General features: G+C 38.2%; 1 protein-coding gene across 1 annotated transcript in view; it reads left to right on the forward strand.

The window, feature by feature from the left end:
• ABHD18 (abhydrolase domain containing 18) overlaps window positions 1-23,210 on the forward strand; it is a 74,282-nt gene that overhangs the window by 5,812 nt on the left and 45,260 nt on the right. The window contains exons 2-4 of the mRNA XM_003823149.6: window positions 11,643-11,751; window positions 13,056-13,140; window positions 18,427-18,527. Of these exons, the coding sequence (XP_003823197.3) occupies window positions 11,660-11,751; window positions 13,056-13,140; window positions 18,427-18,527 (278 nt within the window). The 5' untranslated portion in view covers window positions 11,643-11,659. The remainder of the gene's footprint in view (window positions 1-11,642; window positions 11,752-13,055; window positions 13,141-18,426; window positions 18,528-23,210) is intronic.

Below are 23,210 nucleotides of genomic sequence, written 5' to 3' on the forward strand. Positions count from 1 at the left end.
CATGCCACTGTTCTATTGCACTTTAATAAATGTATGCAAAAGATATATTGATGCTGTATATTTTAACAATTCCAGAAAGACCCAGGGAATAAAATAATTAAAATTATCACCTAGAATTATCTTTCCTCATGCCATAGCATGTCATGCCACCCCCTGCCACTCTCTGAATATGTCCAGAGTTGGCTTTTTTTTTTTTTTTGAGACGATCTTGCTCTGTTGCTCAGGCTGGAGTGCAGTGGTGTGATCCTGGCTTACTGCAACCTCTGCCTCCCTGGTTCAAATGATTCTCCTGCCTCAGCCTCCCGAGTAGCTGGGACCACAGGCACCCGCCACCACGCCCGGCTAATTTTTTGTATTTTTAGTAGAGATGGGGTTTCTCCGTGTTAGCCAGGGTGGTCTCAATCTCCTGACCTCGTGATCCGCCCCTCGGCCTCCCAAAGTGCTGGGATTACAGGCGTGAGCCACTGCACCTGGCCTAAGAGTTGGCATCTTATTTGGAATATGTAACACTAATCAGAATTTTGGTAAAGAGTAATCTATTCCATTTCCACTCCAACTGGGTGTACTTCAGTTCCCAATTCTGACACTAACCACCTAGAATTAATGCAGACCCCACAAGTTAAGGGCTCAGTTCTTCAGATGCACTTCAGGGGTCTCCAGGCCTCTCATCCTTCTGACCAACTTGGCTAAAAATTTAGGAGCTCCTGAGAGCCCTGTGGGTCTATAATTTGCTAGAATGACTCAGAACTCAGGAAACAGCTATATTTATGATTATAGGTTATTATAAAGGATACAACTCAGGAACAGCCCAATGAAGAGAAACATGAGGCAAGATATGGGAATGAATGTGGAACTACCTGGCCTCTTCCTATGGACTCAGGGAGCATCTCCTTCCTGACGCACCAAGGTGTTCATCAACCAGAAAGCTCCACCAAGGTTTAGTGTCCATAATTTTTACTGGAGTTTCATTAATAGGCATGATTGATTGAATCTTTGGCCATGTGATTGAACTCACTTTCCAGCTCCCTTCCCCTCTGTGGAGGTCAGAGGGTCCCAAAGTTCCTTTCTGGTGGCCAGCCCTGATTCTGAAACTTTCAGGGGGCCCACAGGGAGTTGCTTGTTTAGCATAACAGACACTCATCACTTAAGAAATACCAGGAGTTTTAGAAACTTCATGCCAGGAGCTGAGGTCAAAGACCAGATATACTCTTTTTTTTTTTTTTTTTTTGAGACAGAGTCTCGCTCTGGCTAATTTTTGTGTATTTTTAGTAGAGACAGGGTTTCACCATGTTGGCCGGGCTGGTTTTGAACTCCTGACTTCAAGTGATCCACCTGCCTTGGCTTCTCAAAGTGCTGGGATTACAGGCGTGAGCCACCATGCCTGGCCCAGATATACTCTTTATTATTCCATAGTGACATGCCCTCTACAAGAAAAACACTAGTCAAGCAATTTATATACTACATATACTTACATGATTGTAATTGCACTAAAGTAGAAAATATATATAATGAAGACGCACTTCAGAAGTTAGTTTGCCTTTTACCATTTGTTTCATGATTAAAAAACAAAATTCTAAGAGGCAAGTGTTTTTACTTTGTTTTGGTTTTTTTGTTGTTTTTTCTGACAAAGGTGTTAAGTGAATGAAAATATATAAACATGATTTAGACAATCTTTTCTCTCCCCTACCCTCCCCACTCGTTTCCTTTCTTTTCTTTTCTTAGACCGGGTCTCACTCTGTCACCCAGGCTGGAGTGCGGTGGTGTGATCCTGGCTCACTGCATCCTCTGCCTCCTAGGCTCAAGCAATCCTCCCGCCTCAGCCTCCCGAGTAGGTGGGACTACACAGGCACACACCACCACTCCCGGGAAAGTTTTGTATTTTTCGTAGAGGCAGAGTTTCCCCATGTTACCCAGGCTGGTTTTGAACTGCTGGACTCAAGCGGTCCTCTCACCTCAGCATCACAAACTACTGGGATTACAGATGTAAGCCACCACGCCTTGCTGATTTAGACAAACTTTCAAAATTTGCTTATAAACAAATGTTTATTCAAGTCTGTGGAGTTTGGGGGTTTTTTTTCCCCCCTTACTGGTAGGAAAATGTGAAGAAAGTAAGTAACACCTGGTATTGAGGGTGTCAGCCCAGATACTCTACTCAAATGCTGAGAAGTATAATTGGTTTCTCTTAGTGTAGCAGACAGTTTCTAAGGTGGCCCTCAAGATCCTCAAATTCTGATGTTCATATTTTTGTGTGATCCCCTTCCTTGAGTTTGGGCAGAACCCATGATTTGCTTTCTAACCAGGCATATGGCAAAGGTGATTGGCTGTTATTCCCATGACGACATTATGTTATATGGCAAAGGTATGGCTCCTGTGGCTCACACTTATTTTCCTGCTGGCCTTGAAGAAATAGCTGCCATGTTGTGAACTTCCTATGAAGAGAGCCATGTGACAGGGGGCTGTGGATAGCCTCCAGGAGCAGAGGCTGGCCTCTGGCTGATGAACAGCAAAAAAAAAAAAAAAAAAAAAAAAAAAAATTGAAGCTCATAGTCCCACAGCCACACACACAAAAAAATGAATTCTGCCTTCAACCTGAGTAAGCGTGGAAGTGAGTTCTTGTCTCTTCAAGCCTACAGATGAAAATGAAGCCCAGCTGACACCTTGATTGAAGCCAGATGAGATTCTGAAGCAGAAAACCCAACTAGGCTGGGTTCTTGGAAGGTAATCCTCAAGGAAAAGGGAAGAAGATGGAGGAAACAAACTAGATGCAAGAGATTTGTTCTTCAAATTATATTCTTTAAAGGTCTTAGTTATTAAAAGCTTCCAACTATTTAAATTATGCAATGGTCTTTTTTGAAGAGAATATTAACCTTAAGTTCTGTTTTTTTTTTGTTTTTTTTTTTTTTTTTGAGACAGAGTCTTACTCTGTCGCCCACACTGGAGAGCAACAGCACTATCATAGCTCACTGCCACCTCACTCTCCTGGGCTCAAGCTATCCTCCCACCTCAGCCTTCTGAGTAGCTGGGACTACAGGCGCACACCACTGTGGACCACTGCACCCAACTGTATTATTTTTGTGTGTGATAAGGTCTCACTGTGTCACCCTGGCCTGGAGTGCAGTAGCATGATCTTGGCTCACTGTAGCCTCTGCCTACTCAGTTCAAGCAATCCTCCCACCTCAGCCTCCTAAGTAGCTGGAACCACAGCCATGCACCACCACATCTGGCTATTTTTTTGTATTTATTGTAGAAATGGAATTTCACCATGTTGCCCAGGCTGGTCTTGAACTCCTGGGCTCAAGCTATCCACCCGTGTCAGCCTCCCAAAGTGCAGGATTACAGGTGTGAGCCATGGCATCTGGCAAGTTCTGTTCTGAGATAAATAGTGAACTACTTCTGGCTGGGAGCGGTGGCTCGCACTTGTAATCCCAGCACTTTGGGAGGCTGAGGAGGGTGGAGGGTGGATCACCTGAGGTCAGGAGTTCGAGACCAGCCTGGCCAACACGGTGAAACCCCGTCTCTACTAAAAATAACAAAAATCAGCTGGGTGTGGTGGTTGTCGCCTGTAATCCCAGCTACTTGGGAGGCTGAGCCAGGAGAATTGCTTGAACCCAGGAGGTGGAGGTTGCAATGAGCTGAGATCGTGCCATTGCACTCCAGCCTAGGCAACAAGAGCAAAAACTGTGTCTCAAAAAAAAAAAAAAAATAGTGAACTACTTCTGCTTACTGACAAAGTTGTCAAAAGGAAAAGAAAGCATCAATTTACTTCCCCTCAAAATTTTATTTGGAGACTCAACCCCAAATTCTATTTTGTTTTCTCAGTTTTTTTTCTTGTGGTAAAATACAGTAACAAAATTTACCATCTTAATAATTTTAACTCTATAGTTCAAAGGTAAGTATATTTATATTGTTGTGCAACTGTATCACCACCATCCATCTTCAGTTTTCTTCTTGCAAAACTGAAACTCTATACCCATTGAACAATAGCCTCCCCCTTTTCCCATCCCCCCAGTACTGGGCAACCATCCTTCTACTTTCTGCTTCTATGAATCTGACTACTCTAGGTATCTTGTTTAAATTGAATCATACAATATTTGTCTTTTTGTGGCTGACTAATTTCACTTAGCATAATATCCTCTGAGTTCATCCATGTTGTATTATGTGCCAGAAGTTCCTTCCTTTGTATGACTGAATATATTCCTATTGTGTGTGTGTTTGTGGTTGTTTGTATGTACATACTTTGCTTATCCATTCATCTGCCAATGGACACTAAAAGCTCCCACCTTTTATGTATTTATTTATAACCTAGGAAGTGAAGAAGCTTCTGCCAAATTCTAAATTTTATGGAGGAAAACAAAGCATGGCTGATGAGATAACTAGTGTTTACTTTAGATAGAATATTAATTTTAGGTCTACTTTATGGCATATAGAATTTTTTTAAATCAATATTTGCATTATATTTATGCCCATTTTATAGGGTTGGGATAATTTACTTATTTATTTTACTTTATTTTATTTTATTTATTTTATTTTGAGATGGAATCTTGCTCTGTCACCCAGGCTAGAGTGCAGTGGTACAGTCTCGGCTCACTGCAACCTCCGCCTCCCAGGTTCAAGTGATTTTCCTTTCTCAGCTTCCTGAGTATCTGGGATTACAGACATGTGCTGCCACACCCAGCTAATTTTTGTATTTTTAGTAGAGATGGGGTTTTGCCATGTTAGCCAGGCTGGTCTTGAACTCAAGTGATCCGCCTGCCTCAGCCTCCTAAAGTGTTGGGATTACAGGCATGAACCACCACGTCTGGCCTGTAATTTTAATCTAGTGATTTATAGTTGTATCTTTACATTTATAACATTAGTGTTATATTTGTGTCATACCTATGATTTATTTGATTTTCTAACCCAGGGGTCAGGAAGCTATGGCCTATTGGTCAACCTGCCTGTTTTTCTATGTCTTTCAAGTTAAGAATAGATTTTCCAGGTGAACATTTGTACCCAATTTCATTATGGGGTACTAACTTTGAATCTCAATTAAGCAAACGCCCAAGAAAAAAAAAAGTTTATTCTTCTCATTAATTATACATTACAAAAAATTATACTCAGTTATTTTTATGACATTTTGAATTTCCTCAATGAAAAAAATGTGACTCTGAAATGAAAAAAATGAAAAAAATGTTATCTGAAATGCCTACATAATATCCTTAATTTTGCCTCTTGTCCTACAAGGCCTATCATATATACTATTCAGCCTTTTGTGGAAAAACTTTGCAGGGTCTCTCCTCTAGTCTTTTTATAGCATTCTTTTCAGATACTATTTGGAAACATATTAAAATGGAAACTAAAATTTTATGTTTATATCATCTATTTATTGTTTTTCCATGAGGAATTCTACTAGGTATCCTACCAGTCATTGGATATACTTAGTATAAGTTGTTTTTAAAATATCCTTTAGCCAGGCGCTGTGGCTCACGTCTGTAATCCCATCACTTTGGAAGACCAAGGCGGGCGGATCACAAGGTCAGGAGATCGAGACCATCCTGGCTAACACGCTGAAACCCCGTCTCTACTAAAAATACAAAAAATTAGCCGGCCGTGGTGGTGGGCGCCTATAGTCCTAGCTACTTGGGAGGCTGAGGCAGGAGAATGGCGTGAACCCGGGAGGCAGAGCTTGCAGTGAGCCAAGATCGCGCTACTGCACTCCAGCCTGGGCGACAGAGCGACACTCCATCTCAGAGAAAAAAAAAAAACTAATAAAAATAAATAATAAAATATCCTTTAGTTTTTGTGTACCTTAAAATCAATATTTTCTCCCAATTAGGTATATTATTAAGGCTGTTTTGGAAAAATGTTATTCAGATATAATCAGAAATCTGTTTTAAAAAAAAAACAAGCTGGGCGTGGTGGCTCACGCCTGTAATCCCAGCCCTTTGGGAGGCTGAGGCAGGTGGATCACCTGAGGTTGGGAGTTCGAGACCAGCCTGACCAACATGGAGAAACCCTGTCTCTACTAAAAATACAAAATTAGCTGGGCGTGGTGGCGCATGCCTGTAATCCCAGCTACTTGAGAAGCTGAGGCAGGAAAATGGCTTGAACCTGGGAGGCAGAGGTTGCAGTGGGCTGAGATCATGCCACTGTACTCCAGTCTGGGCAACAAGAGTGAAACTCCATCTCAAAAAATAAAAATAAAAAATAAATTTAAAAATCTGTTTTAAAGACAGTTATAAAAATATTTAGGGTAATACAGATTGAAAAGCTTAATCCTATAAAGGTAGTAACATGCATAGAACTTTCTTTATGATTTTTCATCTTGGGTTTCTGATAGGCTTAACTTTGAAGAAATTAGAGGAGTGGCATAGTATAGTAGAAAGATGCATATTGCATTACAAACGAATAAGTCTCTGCTAAATGTTTGATGCATTCATTTCCAATTCTAATACAAAACTTGCAGGACAGAAGAAACATTTAGAATAAATTTTTTTTTATGAATTAGTAATAAGCATCTAAGAAAACACAAAGAAAAGGAATCTTATGGTAGTTATCACAAATACTAAATAATTTATTAGTAGCAGAATGTGTGTAGTAAAGATACTTAAAGGATAGCATAAACATTAACTAAGAAAATAAACAAAACTGGATTAATGAATAAATAGGTATATCTCTTGATGAGAAGACTAAAACTCACAATGCTATTGAGTTAATATATGGATTGAACACTCTATTAAATAATTACATTGCCAGTGGTGTATTCTATGTCATGACATAAACTGAATATATATGGAAAACTCATTGTAGAATTTTAAACATGAAAACAACAGTTGTAGTTTATAAGAGCTATTTGAAAGAAATTTAAAACAATATAGATTTTAGAACTTAATCCAAGTTTATGAAAGACTTCTAGATTTTTATTTTTGAAAATTTTTGTGGGTACATAGTAGGTGTATGGATTTATAGATTTCTAGATTTTAAAAATAGGAATTAGAAAACAGTAGAGAGAAAATGTTCCTGGAAAAATGGTTAGTAAAGAGAAGAAAAATACTCCATTTTACAATGACTGCCAATGAGAAGAAGGAATTTAATATTTTAAAGAACTAAATTTGAATACTTTTACAGCGTATTGAGGAGTTCTACTGGATGTGATGAGATGGATTGGTTGATTATATAAACATTTAAGCATACAGAATACATGTAAATATAATTTGTAAAATTAATGGAATGGTAGAAGCTTTTTGGTATAAATCTGATAAAGATTTAAAATCCTGATTCTGTACTAGGTGTAGCATTTAAATTTTCAAAGAGCTGTTTAAGTGCCTTCTATATACTAATTTAAATTGCATACCAATTATTTGAGGTAAGTATTATCATTACTTCCATTTTACAGATGAATTACAAAAAGGCTAAGTGACTTGTTAAAAGTCTTATAGTAAGAATTTGACCCAATTTGGCTCTAGAGTCTGTTCTCTTAGCCACAGTGATATATCACATATTAAATACAGATGCTCCTCAGCTTATGATATGGTTACATCCTGATAAACCCCACTGTAAATAGAAAATATTGTTAAGTTGAAAATGCACTTAACACTCCAACGAACCCACTGTAAAGTTGAAAAATCGTAAGTTGAACCACTGTAAGTCTCAATGTTCCTCAGTTTATGATGAGGTTACGTTGTATAAATTCATCATAAAGTTGAAACATCAACTTTATGGTAAGTATGTAAGTCAAACTGTTTATTCAAAGTAAATGTAAAATAGCTAAATGTGAACAACCTACAGAATCAATAAAAAACAACAAACCAAATATTTATCATCATAATAAATATAAATGTCCTAAATTTACCTGTTAAAAAGATGAGGTGGATCTGTATACCCTGAATTTGAAAGAGCTTTGCGGCTGTTTATAAACAAGAGGAGGAATAGCACTGAAAAAATAATTAGTAGTTACTCTCTTCCAAGTTTAAAAAACACCAAAAAGGCTGGGCGCTGTGGCTCATGCCTGTAATCCCAACACTTTGGGGAGCTGAGGCAGGTGGATCACGAGGTCAGGAAATCGAGACCATCCTTGCTAACATGGTGAAACCCCGTCTCTACTAAAAATACAAAAAATTAGTCAGGCGTGGTGGCGGGCACCTGTAGTCCCAGCTACTCGGGAGGCTGAGGCAGGAGAATCATTTGAACCGGGGAGGCAGAGCTGGCAGTGAGCTGAGATTGCGCCACTGCACTCTAGCGTGGGCGACAATGCGAGACTCTGTCTCAAAACAAAACAAAGAAACACCAATGGATGGAACAAGGTATTAAATGGATAGAACAAGGTATTAAAATATTAACAATGGCGGCCGGGCACAGTGGCTCACGCCTATAATCCCAGCACTTTGGGAGGCCAAGGCGGGTGGATCATCTGAGGTCAGGAGTTTGAGACCAGCCTGGCCAACATGGCAAAATCCTGCATCTACTAAAAATACAAAAATTAGCTGGGCGTGCTGCTGTGTGCCTGTAATCCCAGCTACTTAGGAGGCTAAGGCAGCAGAATCACTTGAGCCAAGGAGGTAGAGGTTGCATTGAGCCAAGACTGTGCCACTGCACTCCAGCCTGAGCGACAGAGTGAGACTCCATCTCAAAAAAAAAAAAAAAAAAAAAAAAAAAAGCCAATGGGAGGACACAAAGAAGTGATGAAGAGAAGTTTCTCCACTTTATAAAATTTTTATATTGTCTTAATTCTGCCAAAAATGTGTTACATTACTTTTGTAATTTTTAAAAAAGTATGTGCAGTGGCTTAAATGTGTTCCCGATAGTTCACGTGTTGGAAACATAATCCCCAATGCAATAGTGTTGGGAGGTGGGTCCTAATAAGAGGTGATTAGGTTATGAGGGCTTTATCCTCATGGATGGATTAATGGTATTATTTTGGAAGTGAATTAGTTATCTGGAGAGTGGGCTTGCTATAAAAGTGAGTTCAATTCTCTATTGCTCTCTTATGTGATACCTTCCACCATGTTATGCAGCAAGAAGGTCCTCACCAAATGTTTCCCCCTCAACCTTGGACTTCCAACCTGCAGAATTTTAAGAAGTAAATTTCTCTTCTTTATAAATTACCCAGCTGGTGTTGCTCTGTTATAGCAACACAAAACAGAGCAAGACAGTGTGTGTAGGTAAATAAGTAACATCAACAAGAAAAAGATCAGAAAGAGTAGAATCCAAACTGTTAGCACTAGATATGCCTGAAATGCAAAATTAGAAGTGATTGGAAGGGGGCCAGGTACAGTGGCTCATGTCTGTAATCCCAGCACTTTGAGAGGCCAAGGTGGACGGATAACCTCAGGTCAGGAGTTCAAGACCAGCCTGGACGACATGGTGAAACCCCGTCTCTACTAAAAACACAAAAATTCGCTGGGGTGGGGTGGTGGGTGCCTGTAGTCCCAGCTACTCAGGAGGCTGAGACAGGAGAATTGCTTGAACCCAGGGGACGGAGGTTGCAGTGAGCTTGGGATCGCACCACTGCGCTCCAGCCTGGGCAACAGAGCAAGACTGCATCTCAAAAAAAAAAAAAAAAAAAAAAGAAGTGATTGGAAGGGGATTATTTTCTCCATTTTTACTATACATACCTTCATATTGTTGAATTTAAAAATTTTACAGTGAGCATTTTTTAATTTAAAAACAGAGAGTATATAATTATTTTTTCTTGCCTTTCCCTTATATGAATTATCTGTACCTGTGCTTTACCCACTGGGTAGATAATTTTCAACAAATCTCATTGGAACATAGTAATGGGTAGATTTCAAGAGGTGTATGATTTTAATGAGATTTGCAATTTAAAGACTTGGGTGCTCCTTTTCATGTAGCTATTGGCTTAAATACTTACAGTCTCTAACTTATGATGGTTTGACTTATGATTGTTTCGACTTGACCATAGGTTTGTCAGGGTATTAAATGTATATTCCACGTATGATTTTTTTTACTTATGATGAGTTTATTGGGATGCAATCCCATTGTAGGTCGAGGAGCATCTGTATTTTTGGTACCTCTTCAAAGATTTTTTTAAATTACTAAAAGAGCCCTTTAGTTGTTAGCACATTGCCTTGTTTCATTTTCATCATAGTGTTATTCTACTCTTATTTTGATAGTTAGATAGATTTTTAAATTTTTAATTATTTTCCCTCCACTAAAATATAAGATCAATGAGAACAAGACCATTCCTTTGTCATTTTTGTGGCACAGGGCCTAAAATAATGATTGGAATATAATAAGCAGTTAATAAATATTTGTTGAATGAAAAAAATCATACATATTCTTAGAAGTGCAGGAACTTATTAACCCACCCAGGGATGGTTCATCTATGGTGAACTGCACTCAACACTGGATGGATGATAATTTATAGGAATCTAGTAATTAATACCAGTTTATGTATAGTGGTAGACACAAATAGTATAATAACAAAACTGTATATGCAATACATTTTTTGAACATTATTGTGTCAAAACCCCACATTTATCAAAGAGCCATTGAAGAGCACATGGAAACTGGGAAAAAGAGAGATGGGTGCTATTAAAAAAACACTTAATCCTATACTCTGGCTATACGTTGTCTTGTCTGACAAGTACATTAGCTAGTAAATGTTTCTTCTTGGTACTGAGAATTATGAGAGGCAGTATGAAAGACTTGGTTTTGCTAGTCCAACCATAAAATCAACTTAAATGCCAGCCCAATTGATGGTGGGTTACATTCTACACCTGGGCAAACAGAGGAATATTAAGTTGGTCTTGCAGGTTATTAAAAAATGAAAAAGTAAAAATAGAAGATAAAAGGGATGGTTTCAAAAAAATCTGAAGCAATGGATAAGTATTTCTTAAAGCCCATTGATGGAAATGCAGATTTCCTAAGATCTGAGAAAAAATAAAAAACAATTGAAAAAGGAAATGCAGATTTTCATTTTTCATTTATTTAAGTAGAGTAAACCCTGAATCTGAATCAGGTTTCACCTGCAAATCAAAACCATACCATTCAGTTTGACAAGATAGAGGTAGATACTTAAAAATCTTTAGAAATACTTGAGAAGATAGATAAATGGTATAAAAGTAGTAGCAGTGATTATTATTTTTCATTCACTGTAGTATAGTAGAGGGGAGTGTAGTGTGGTAGTTAGATGTTGAGCTGTGTGCCTGGGATTGAATCTTAGCTATGTTTCCCACTAGCTGTGTGATCTTGGGTAAATTATACTCTCTATGCCTCAGTTTTCTTGTCTGTGTAATTGGGATAATAAATCCTTCCTCAAAATTGTTGGTAGGTTTAATGAGAACCTGCGTGTGTGTTTGTAGTTCTTAAAATAGTGGTGCCTGGCAGATAATACACTATCACATATTATCCCTTACTATTTTTATCCAGCAAATAGAGGGTACTTATTTCAGCAACTGTACTGAGGATGGGAAGATCCTACCCTAGAGAAATTCACAGTTTAGTGAAGTTCAAAGGTGTACATCTTCTCTATTTTCAACTCAGCTCTTTTTTTTCCCCCAAATCTTGTATTTTGTTTCCAAAGGAATTAATTCGTCTCAATCTTTAATTTTACATGATAGTCAAAGAAATGGTTAGAAAACTGACCTGCTGCCTTGAAACAAATAAAATATTTTAAAGCCATTTTAAATTTTGTTTTATAGATGCTTGTTTGCTACTGATGGGTGTGAGCAAGTTAGATATTCTATACCGGAGACTTCTCCTAACAAAACTTTTTATCAGAGGATGGGGAAGGCCAGAAGATCTCAAAAGGCAAGCAATTTTTTTTCCTGAATACTTGTTCTGAATTTGTTGTTTTAATGAACATTTAAAACTGTTATAAAATCCCTTACTCTCAAATACAGAGCAATTGTCCAGCAAATTAAACATTAAACTATGTAAAATGTAATTATTTCCTTTTTACTTTTGTCTTTTTAGTTATTTCTCTTAAATTTTAGCCCATATCATAAATTATATTGTTGTAAAAATAATTCAGATTTTTTAAATGCAGAACTCTCAGAAACACAGAGTAGATTTTTGAGTTCAATAATTATTAAGCTGATTAGAGTTGTATGTAGTTTCCAAGGATTGAGTCTTCTTAGATAACCCGAATTTGTAATGACTCTGAAACTGGAATACTCTGTAGCTCACAGGAAAATCTGGACTTAAGAAAATTAATTTTCAGCCAGGATCGGTGGCTCACGCCTGTAATCCCAGCACTTTGGGAGGCTGAGGTGGGTGGATCACGAAGTCAGAATTTCCGGATCAGCCTGGCCAAGATGGTAAAACCATCTCTACTAAACATAAAAAAATTGGCTGGGCGCGGTGGCTCACGTCTGTAATCCCAGCACTTTGGGAGGCCAAGGCAGGCGGATCACGAGGTCAGGAGTTCGAGAACAGCCTGGCTAACATAGTGAAATCCCTTCTCTACTAAAAATACAAAAAATTAGGCGGGCATGGTGACGGGCACCTGTAATCCTAGCTACTCAAGAGGCTGAGGCAGGAGAATTGCTTGAACCTGGGAGGTGGAGGTTGCAGTGAGCCGAGATCGCTCTACTACACACCAGCCAGTGCAACAGTGCAAGACTCCGTCTCAAAAAAAATAAAAAAAATACAAAAATACAAAAATTAGCCAGGTGTGGTGGCACATGCCTGTAATCCCAGCTACTCGGGAGGGTGAGGCAGGAGAATTGCTTGAACCCGGGAGGCAGCGGTTGCAGTGAGCTGAGATTGCGCCACTGCACTCGCCTGGGTGACAGAGCGAGACTCCGTCTCAAGGGGGAAAAAAAAAAAAAGAAAGAAAATGAATTTTCAGGATTGGTGCCTTTAATTTTGAGTCTTGTATGTATGAATTACTTTCTGAACAATCTATTGTTTCTCACATTTTTCTGAAAAAAGTGTTCAGTTTGGGAAAAAACAACAGCCTAATCGCTTCAGTGATCAAAATTAAATTTCAATATGGCTTATGAACTAGATTTGCTAATTTTTAATTACTGTTAATCAGTCTCAATTATAATGTGCTTAGTAGGTGATATAAAAGATTAATTTTTTCCTTTTTGTCTTCTTTCCCATAATAGACTCTTTGAATTCAGAAAGATGATTGGAAATCGGGAAAGATGCCAGAATCTGGTTTCAAGCGATTATCCAGTACACATTGATAAGGTATTCAAATGAGAGAAACACAGTTATAGGAATTGTGGTTTGACATAAATATGTCTAAGAATAGATTACATATTGGAGTATAACAACAATAAACACTAAAATATGAGTGCCGTATGGATTTTTCATTTCATATTTAAAGAATACTATTTGTGGGCCAGGTGTGGTGGCTCACGCCTGTAATCTCAGCACTTTGGGAGGCGGAGGCGGGTGGATCACCTGAGGTTGGGAGTTCAGACCAGCCTGACCAACATGGAGAAACCCCGTCTCTACTTAAAAAAAATACAAAATTAGCCAGGCATGGTGGCACATGCCTGTAATCCCAGCTACTCGGGAGGCTGAGGCAGGAGAATCACTTGAACCCCGGAGGCGGAGGTTGCAGTGAGCCAAGATCACGCCTTTGCATTCCAGCCTAGGCAACAAGAGTGAAACTCCGTCTCAAAAATAAATAAATAAATAATACTATTTGTGCGTTAACTGGATGTTTTTAATAACTATGTTCACATATATTGGAAGCATATGTTTATTACTTGCCTAAATATATAGAGAAGTATTTAGGCTGGATATTTCTGGACCTCATTTTCTGTCTTTAGGCTCAGGAGGGTTAAACCACTCAACATTACAGAACAATAGTGAGTATTAAAGGGGAATAATCTAGTTGGAGAATCAGCACATAAGAAATTATTAACAAACAACTGTTAAATAACACCAGGAAAAATATTATGGGATACAGTTAATTCCTGAGAGAATGGTAGAAAGAAAATGCTATAAAATTAGAGAAGGCAAGGATGTTTTTGTAATCTTTTTTTTTTAAGGAGGCACCTGGTTTTCTGTAAAATATTTCTAGGTTTATGTAATTGCATACTTGGAGGTATTGTTGGAGAGGGGATACAAATGGGCAAGTTTCACACATCCCTCACTCGCCTTCAAGCAAAGTAACTGTACTTGCATCTCATATGTTTTGGATATCTTTTAGATTTCTCTTTTCAAAAGAGTTCGACTGCTAAGAACAAAATTTTATAGATTGAAAACTCCTCCTCTATATCATAGAAGTTCTTTCTGTATCTTCTGAATTAATAACATTTCTCCCTGACCCTCAAATTTTGCTAAATATTTTTATCTTCTTTATTTTTTTCTATTAAAAAATTATAAACTTAAAACAAAAAAATTTAAAACATACCAAGTTAAAAAAAAATCTCCTTTAATCTCTGCCACTTTCCACCACCTAATTCCATTTCCCTCCCAAGAGTGAATTGCTGTTAAGATTTTGGAATGCATTCTTACTGATCTACTACCCTTAGTTTTTAAAAATTGAGATAAAGATATCCCAGCACTTTGGGAGGCCAAGGCGGGCGGATCGTGAGGTGAAGAGATCGAGACCATCCTGGCCAACATGGTGAAACCCCATCTCTACTAAAAAAAAAAATACAAAAATTAGCTGGGCATGGTGGCACATACTTGTAGTTCCAGCTTTCCAGCTACTCGGGAGGCTGAGACAGGAGAATTGCTTGAACCCAGGATGCGGAGGGTGCAGTGAACCAAGATCGCGCCACAGCACTCCAGCCTGGCAACAGAGCTAGACTCCGTCTCAAAGAAAAAAAAATTGAGATAAAATTCACCCTTTTACAATATACAATTGAATGGTTTTTAAATTATGTTACCAAGATGTGCAGCCATCAACATTGTCACTAATTCTAGAATATTTTCATTGTCCTAAAAAGAAACCCTGTATCCATTAGCTGTCACTTTCCATTGCCTCTTCCCCCACCTGCTGGCAATCACTAGTCTACTCTCTGTCTCTATGGATTCGCCTAATGTGGGTATTTCTTATAAATGGAATCATACAATATGTAACTTTTTTTGTCTGGCTTCTTCACTTAGCATAATGTTTTCAAGGTTCATCCATGTTGTAGCATGTGTCAGTACTTCTTTTTGTTTTTGTTTGTACAGCATCAGAACATTCAAGAAAAACTTTATCCTTTTGTATAGCTAAATAATATTCTATTGTATTGTATACCACAGTTTGCTTATCCATTCATAAATTGATGGACATTTGGGTTGTTTTCACTTTTTGGCTATTATAAATAATGCTGCTATGAATACTCAAGTATGAGATTTTGTGTGAACATGTTTTTAGTTCTCTTGTGTATACTGAAGAGTTTAATTATTGGTCATGTGATGATAACTCTAAGTTTAACTTTTTGACGAACTGTCAAACTGTTTTCCAAAGTGACTATACTATTTTATATTCCCACCAGCAGTGAATAAACATTCCAATTTTGCCATACTCGCCAACCCTGTACTTGTCCAAGCCATCATAGTGGGTATAAAAGTATTTCCTTGTGGTTCTGGTTATGCCCTAATGACTGTGAGGCTGAACATCTTTTCAAGTGTGAATTGGCCATTTATATACCTTCTTTGGAGAACTGTCTTTTCAAACCCTTTGCTCCTTTTTACATTGAGTTATCCATCTTTTTATTGTTGGGTTGTATCTTGTTTAATTTTAAAATCCATGTTATGTATAATATGTGTAATTCTAAAATTGTTTATTCTTACCAAGTTGCCAGCTATCAGAACACTAATTTATTGCATTATTTTTCCCTTTAACATTAGTTTGTTCTGCTTCCTTTATTAATAATTAATAATGGGCTGGGTGCCGTGCCTCACACCTGTAATATCAGCACTTTGGGAGGCCGAGGCAGTGGATCATTTGAGGTCAGGAGTTCGAGACCAGCCTGGCCAACATGGTGAAACCTCGTCTCTACTAAAAATACAAACATTAGCTAGGTGTGGTGGTGCATGCCTGTAATCCCAGCTACTTGGGAGGCGGAGGCAGGAGAATTGCTTGAGCCTGGGAGACGGAGGTTGCAGTGAGCCGAGATCATGCCACTGTACTCCAGTCTGGGCAACAGAGTGAGACCCAGTCTCAAAAAATAGTAATAATAATGTATTAGTTTGTGCTGCTGCTTTATCAGATAACTTATTCTTATAAAATACATAAGAGGGTTGAGTGTGGTGGCTCACGCCTGTAATCCCAGCACTTTGGGAGGCTGGGATCACTTGAGGTCAGAAGTTCGAGACCAGCCTGGCCAACCTGGCAAAACCCCATCTCTACTAAAAATAGAAAAAAATTGGCCAGGCATGGTGGCACATGCCTGTAGTCCCAGCTACTCAGGAGGCTGAAGCAGGAGAATTGCTTGAATCTGGGAGGCAGAGGTTGCAGTGAGTCGAGATAGCACTCACTGCACTCCAGCCTAGGTGACAGAGTAAGACTCAAAAAATAAAAATAAATAAATAAAAATAAATACATAAGAAGAACACTTTATGCTAATAGGCATAAAAAACTAAATTGGAAAGTTTTTTTGGATTAAAAATTCAGTTTTATAGAGCTATTATGTCTCCTTAATCATTTTTAAAAATGCAATGCAATTTCAATTAAAGTATTGAACATAGAACCTAGATCCATACAAGCATCCTAAAATTATTTTGAGAAAATACTTGAGAGTACAATCAGATCAGGAATACTCTGGTAAGGAAGAGTAGTAAACAAAGACTAGTTCAGTCATATAACAATGAGTATTAAAATGCTGCAGTTGTCAACACAGCGTGATATTGGTGGAGAAGTAAAAGATAGGCAAATAAGACCTAATGAAGGATTGAAAATAACTTGTAGAAATATATGGATATTTAGTACATGATAATAGTAGCGTTTTAAGTCAGTTGCAAAAATATGTGGGTTATTTAATAGATGACATTTGTCCAACTGACTACAAAAAAAATTTTTGGTTTTTTTGTAAACAAAATACTGTTTTGTTTTGAGACAGAGTCTCACTCTGTCATCCAGGCTGCACTGCAGTGGTGCAATCATGGCTCACTGCAGCTGTGACCTCCTGGACTCAGGTGATCCTCCCACCTCAGCCTCCCACGTAGCTGGGACCACAACCACATGCCACCACGTTCAGCTAATTTTTGTATTTTTTGTAGAGACAGAGTTTTTGCCATGTTGCTCAGGCTGATCTTGAATTCCTGGGCTCGAGAGATCTGCCCACCTCGGCCTCCCAGAGTGCTGAGATTACAGGTGTGAGCCATTGTGCCTGGCCTGATAATGGGTTTTTAAAGTTGTTTTTAATTCAAATCAGAAACAAAAACATATCTGTGGATGATATGGCCACCGTGCCTGGCCAACATTTTACATTTTTCAAAAGAAGACATACACATGGCCAACCAGGTATATGAAAAAAATGCTCAACATCACTAATCATCAGAGAAATGCAAATCAAAATTACAGTGATATATCATTTACCCTAGTTAAAATGGCTTTTATCCAAAAGACAGGCAGTATTGAAAGCTGGTGAAGATCTGGAGAAAAAGAGGAAACCTCGTACAGTGTTGGTGGGAATGTAAGTTAGTACGACCACTGCGGAGAACAGTATGGAACTTCCTCAAAAGCCAAAACTGGAACTACCATATGACCCAGCAATCCCCCCACTGGGTATATATGAAAAAGAAAGGAAATCACTGTATCAAAGTGATATCGGCACTCCCATATTTATTGTAGCACTATTCATAGTAGCCAAGATGCGGAATCAACCTAAGTGTTCATCAGCAGATGAATGGATAAAGAAAATGTACAAATATGCAGTGAAATATTATTGAACCATAAAAAAGAATGAAATATTGTCATTTGCAACAACATGGGTGGAACTGAAGGACATCGCCTTAAGTAAAATAAGCCAGGCACAGAAGGACAAATTTCATGTGTTTTCACTCGTATGTGGGAGCTGAATATTTTTAAAAATTGAACTCATGAAGAATAGATTGATGATTATCAGAGGTTAAGAAAAGTAGCAGGGAGGGGAAGATAAAGTGGAGATGATTAATTGGTGCAAATGTACAGTTAGATAGAATCAATAAGATCTAGTATTTGATAGCATAATAGAGTCACTATAATTAACAATAATTTATTGTATATTTTGAAATAAGAGTGGAATTGGAATGTTCCTAACACAAGGAAATGATAAATGCTTCAGGTGATGGATACCCCAATTACCCTGATTTGATCACTACAACTCGTATGCCTGTATCAAAACATCACATGTACCCCATAATACATTCAATGATTATGCACACAAAATAATTTAAAATAAAGTACAGTGGCATAAAAAGTTTACATAGTAGGTGCTGAAAACATGATTTTAATTGGATAGAACTTTTTATTAGAAGAACATCCATGACAGACCAAGATATCTTAGTTTTCTTGCATACATCTTGGTTTTGATTTTCTTTTAGATTGAAGAGCAATCAGATTGTAAGATCTTAGATGGACACTTTGTTTCCCCCATGGCTCACTATGTGCCTGATATCATGCCAATTGAATCTGTTATTGCAAGGTAAGAATTTTTTGTTCAAAAAGATGAATACATTATTTATGTTCATTAAAATTATAATATCAACACTATGTTATTTGAAATTAGGAGTAACAAGGCAGGCCTAAATTATTGAAAAGGCTGAATTAGAAGATATTTTAATTCTTCAAAGAACATAAGGAGTATATGTACAAGGATATTCATTGAAGCATTGTTTATAGTTGCAAAAAACAGATAATGCCTAAATGTTCAACAATAGGCGATTAATTATCCATACTGTGGATACCATTAGTAACATGGAAATATGGTCACAATGTGTGAAAGTTTAAGAAGATAATACAAATGATTTTTTAGTTCCATTTTTGTAAACACACAAGTATGCACAAACAATCACAGAGAAGTTTCCAAAGGATATATATGAATATACAAACTCTGCTTATCTCTGAGTGGAGAGATTTTTGGCTTTTAAATTTTTAGTTTTAGGTCAAGCATGGTGGCTTATGCCTGTAATCCCAGTACTTTGGGAGGCCAAGGCAGTTGGATCACTTGAGGTCAGGAGTTCTAGACCAGCCTGACCAACGTGGCGAAACCCCATCTCTACTGAAAACACAATTAGCCAGGTGTGGTGGCAGGCACCTGTAATCCCAGCTACCTGGGAGGCTGAGGCAGGAGCATCTATTGAACCCAGGAGGCGGAGGTTGCAGTGAGCCAAGTGTGCCACTGTACTCCAGCCTGGGCCACAGAGTGAGACTCCATCTCAAAAAAAAAATTTTTTTTTTAGTTTTAAATTCTTACAATGTACATGTGTTGATTTTATAATAGGAAGAAGAAGTACTTTTAAGTGAAGAAACTAAGAAACGTGGTAACTTAGACTAGACAGACTACATAGTTCAGCTAAGTAAAGTGCCTCAGGATTGGTATGCAATTAGCATATCAGTTTGAGAATGTAAATAGATGTTCCGAAATACCTGAGGTTCCTAAGTGGTTAATTATACAATAGTTGAAAACTGGCTTTTTGGATCTTTGTTAATGTACAGAGGTTATTCTTAGCCCAGTCTTGTTAATGGTTTTTTGTTTGTTTGTTGAGACAGAGTCTCACTCTGTTGCCCAGGCTGGATGGAGTGCAGTGGTGCTCACTGTATGCTCTGCCTTTCAGGTTCAAGCGATTCTCATGTCTCAGCCGCCTGAGTAGCTGGGATTATAAGCGTGTGCCACCATACCTGGCTAATTTTTGTATTTTTAGTACAGATGGACTTTTGCCATGTCAGCCAGGCTATTCTCGACCTCCTGGTCTCAAGGGATCCACCTGCCTCGCCTCCCAAAGTGCTGAGATTACAGGCATGAGCCACCATGCTCGGCCACTGTTAATGATTTGTGTTTTGTTTTGTTTCGTTTTGTTTTGTTTTTGAGATGGAATCTCACTCTGTCTCCCAGGCTAGAGACAGAGTCTCCAGAGTCTTGCTCTGTTGCCTAGGCTAGATGGAGAGCAGTGGTGCTCACTGCACCCTCCGCCTCCCAGGTTCAGGTGATTCTCCTGCTGCAGTCTCCGGAGTAGTTGGGATTATAGGCACCCACCACCACACCTGGCTAATTTTTGTATTTTTAGTAGAGACGGGGTTTCAACATGTTGGGCAGGCTGGTCACGAACTCCTGACCTCAAATGATCTGCCCACCTCAGCCTCCCAAGTGCTGGGATTACAGGAGTGAGCCATTGTGCCTGGCCTGATAATGGGTTTTTTAAGTTGTTTTTAATTCTAAATCAGTGTTGAACCTAGATCTTTACACAGTTTTCTATTTTATGTTTTAGCTAATTTTATTTAAAAAGAACAAACTACTGTACTTTTTTTCCCCTACACTGTTGATAATAAACTATTTGCTGCTTCTGGTTAGTAGGTGTTTTCTTCTTTTAAGATTTTGTCTGCAATAGCAATGATAAAATAGTGATACATGTATGGGCATTTGAAAAATTCTTCAGTCAAGAAGAGATTATTCTGTAATGGAAACCTACTTAACCTTTTAAGTGAACGTATTGGAATCCTGAATTCCAATACATTCAGAACCCTATAAATGAACCTATAAAGTGTGAACTAACAGAAGAGTGGTTTGATTGACCTGATTAAAAGTTGTAGTCAGCTGTCCATTATTTTGTTACCCCTAAGGCATTATTTTAAATTTATATTTTTTTCTGTTGATAACCTCTGAATGAAAGGCAAGCAATGTCATATAGTGGAAAGAGCTAGAACTTTGGAATTAAACAGATCTGGAATTGAACCCTAAGTCTACTCTTTATGGACCTAATGTCAATTACTTAAACTCTGAACCAGGCTTTATAAAGTAGGACTAATAACACTTATCTCGTAGGGTTGTTAAAAGTGATAAATAAGGAATGAGGCCGGGCACAGTGTCTCACGCCTGTAATCCCAGCACTTTGGGAGGCCTAGGAGGGCGGATCACCTGACATCAGGAGTTCGAGACCAGCCTGGCCAACATAGTGAAACCCCGTCTCTACTAAAAATACAAAAAAATTTAGCCAGGCGTGGTGGCAGACATCTGTAATCCCAGCTACTCAGGAGGCTGAGGCAGGAGAATCACTTGAACCTGGGAGGCCGAGGTTGCAGTGAGCTGAGATCGCGCCATTGGACTCCAGGCTAGGTGACAAGAGTGAAACACCATCTTAAAAAAAAAAGGAATTAAAATAGTGTGCGGGGAATATAAAAAACATAAACATGTAGCTCGTTTATGTATTTATTTATTTGTTTGACAGAGTCTTGCTTTGTCAATCAGGCTAGGGTGCAGTGGTGCTATCTTGGCTCACTGTACCCTCAACCTCCCTGGCTCAAGTGATCCTCTCACCTCAGCCTCCTGAGTAGTTGGGACTGTAGACTGATGTCACTAGACCTGGCTAATTTTTTTTAGTTTTTTTTGTAGAGATGGGGGTCTCACTACATTGTCCAGGCTGATCTCAAATTCCTGGGCTCATGTGATCCTCCTGCCTTTGCTCCCCAGAGTGCTGAGATTACAGACTTGAGCCACTGCACCCAGCCTTAACTCTTTTAGATATGCTTTATCTTATTAATGCTTTACTGAAAGCATTAAGTCAGCCTGGGCAACGTAGAAAGACCCTGTCTCTACCAAAAAAATAGAAAATAAATTATCTGGCCATGATGGCATGTGCCTATAGTCTTATATACTGAGGATTGCCTGATCGAGGTTAGAGTGAGCTATAATTTTACCACTGCACCCCAGCCTGGGTGACAGAGCAAGACCCTGTGTCAAAAAAAAAATTTTTTTTTAAAGCATAAGTGAATGTGTAGCTCTTTAGCCAGTATGCTAAAGGATATAGAAGGAAAAGAAACTTTCAGTTTCTATATATCATCACTTCAATCCCTGGAACTATGTGTCCCTTTCTCATAGATTCTCCACCTTATCTGGACAGTTATACAAGCTATAAAACATAAAGAAAGGAGGAAAATTATGTGCTTTACTCAGACTCAGAAATACTCCTCAACATCTGTTGGAAATTGAGGAAGGGTTCTTTCCAGTTAGTGACAGGAATGGGGAAACAAGTTGACTTCCTGTCTCTGCAGTGGCATATTTTTACAACACAATTAATATTTTTTTCAACAATTTCTAGTCAAATTTGAAGCATAACTTACTTTGGTGAAATACTGTAAGTTCCCAGATGATGCACATTGACATCTATTTTTCCTTTCTTTCCCCCTGTCATTCTTGTGCAGCAATTTATCTTATTGCATTAAAACATTAGAAAATGCAAATAAGAAAAAAGAAAAAAAAATTCCACCAATGAGTGTTAACCACTATTTTATGTATATTCTAGTCTTTCTCCTATGTGTTCACATACAACTGTACTTATTTTTTTTTTACCTAATTAATCAGTGAATATGCAGTTGGTTATCATTAATGGCTCTTTGGTATTCCATACTGTGACTCTACCATAATTTACTAATTCCTTATGGTGCACATTTAAGTTGCATTGTTTTTCACTATTATAAACATCACAATGAACATCCTTATATACATCTCCTTACCTGCTTCTCTGATTATTTTTGTGCCATAAGTTGCTAAAGATGGAATTTCTGGATTTATAAGATTTGCGCAGATTTTAAACTTTTGATCATATTGCCAAATAAGTAGGAAAATTTTAAGGCTATGCCAAGTATAGATTAATCCACAAGGAGAAACCTATTTGTCCTATTGTCATTTGGTCCATTACGCATGATTCTGTCTCTTTTTCACACTTTCTGTTTTTATTGAGGTAAAGAAAAATATATCAGGTAAATGAAATAAGGGAACTGCAAGCATTCTTTTCCGTTAAAGAACAGTTTTAAGACTGCTTAAGATCTGTGGTGACAGGTTTTATAGACCACAAAATATGGATTTCCCTATGTAATGTAAAATAGCTCATGAATTGTGATGTATCTTCTGGACAGCCTATATTGGAAATGTATTTATGTCAAAATTCCAAATGAATTATAATATTTTAAAACATAGCATTCAGGCCAGGCATGGTGGCTCATGCCTGTAATCCCAGCGCTTTGGGAGGCCGAGGTGGGCAGATCACCTTGAGGTCAGGAGTTCGAGACCAGTCTGGCCAACATAGTGAAATCCTATCTCTACAAAAATTAGCAGGGCATGATGGCGGGTGCCTGTAATCCAAACTACTCAGGAGGCTGAGGCAGGAGAATC

Source organism: Pan paniscus, chromosome 3 (assembly GCF_029289425.2).
Source record: "Pan paniscus chromosome 3, NHGRI_mPanPan1-v2.0_pri, whole genome shotgun sequence".
NCBI lineage: Eukaryota > Metazoa > Chordata > Mammalia > Primates > Hominidae > Pan > Pan paniscus.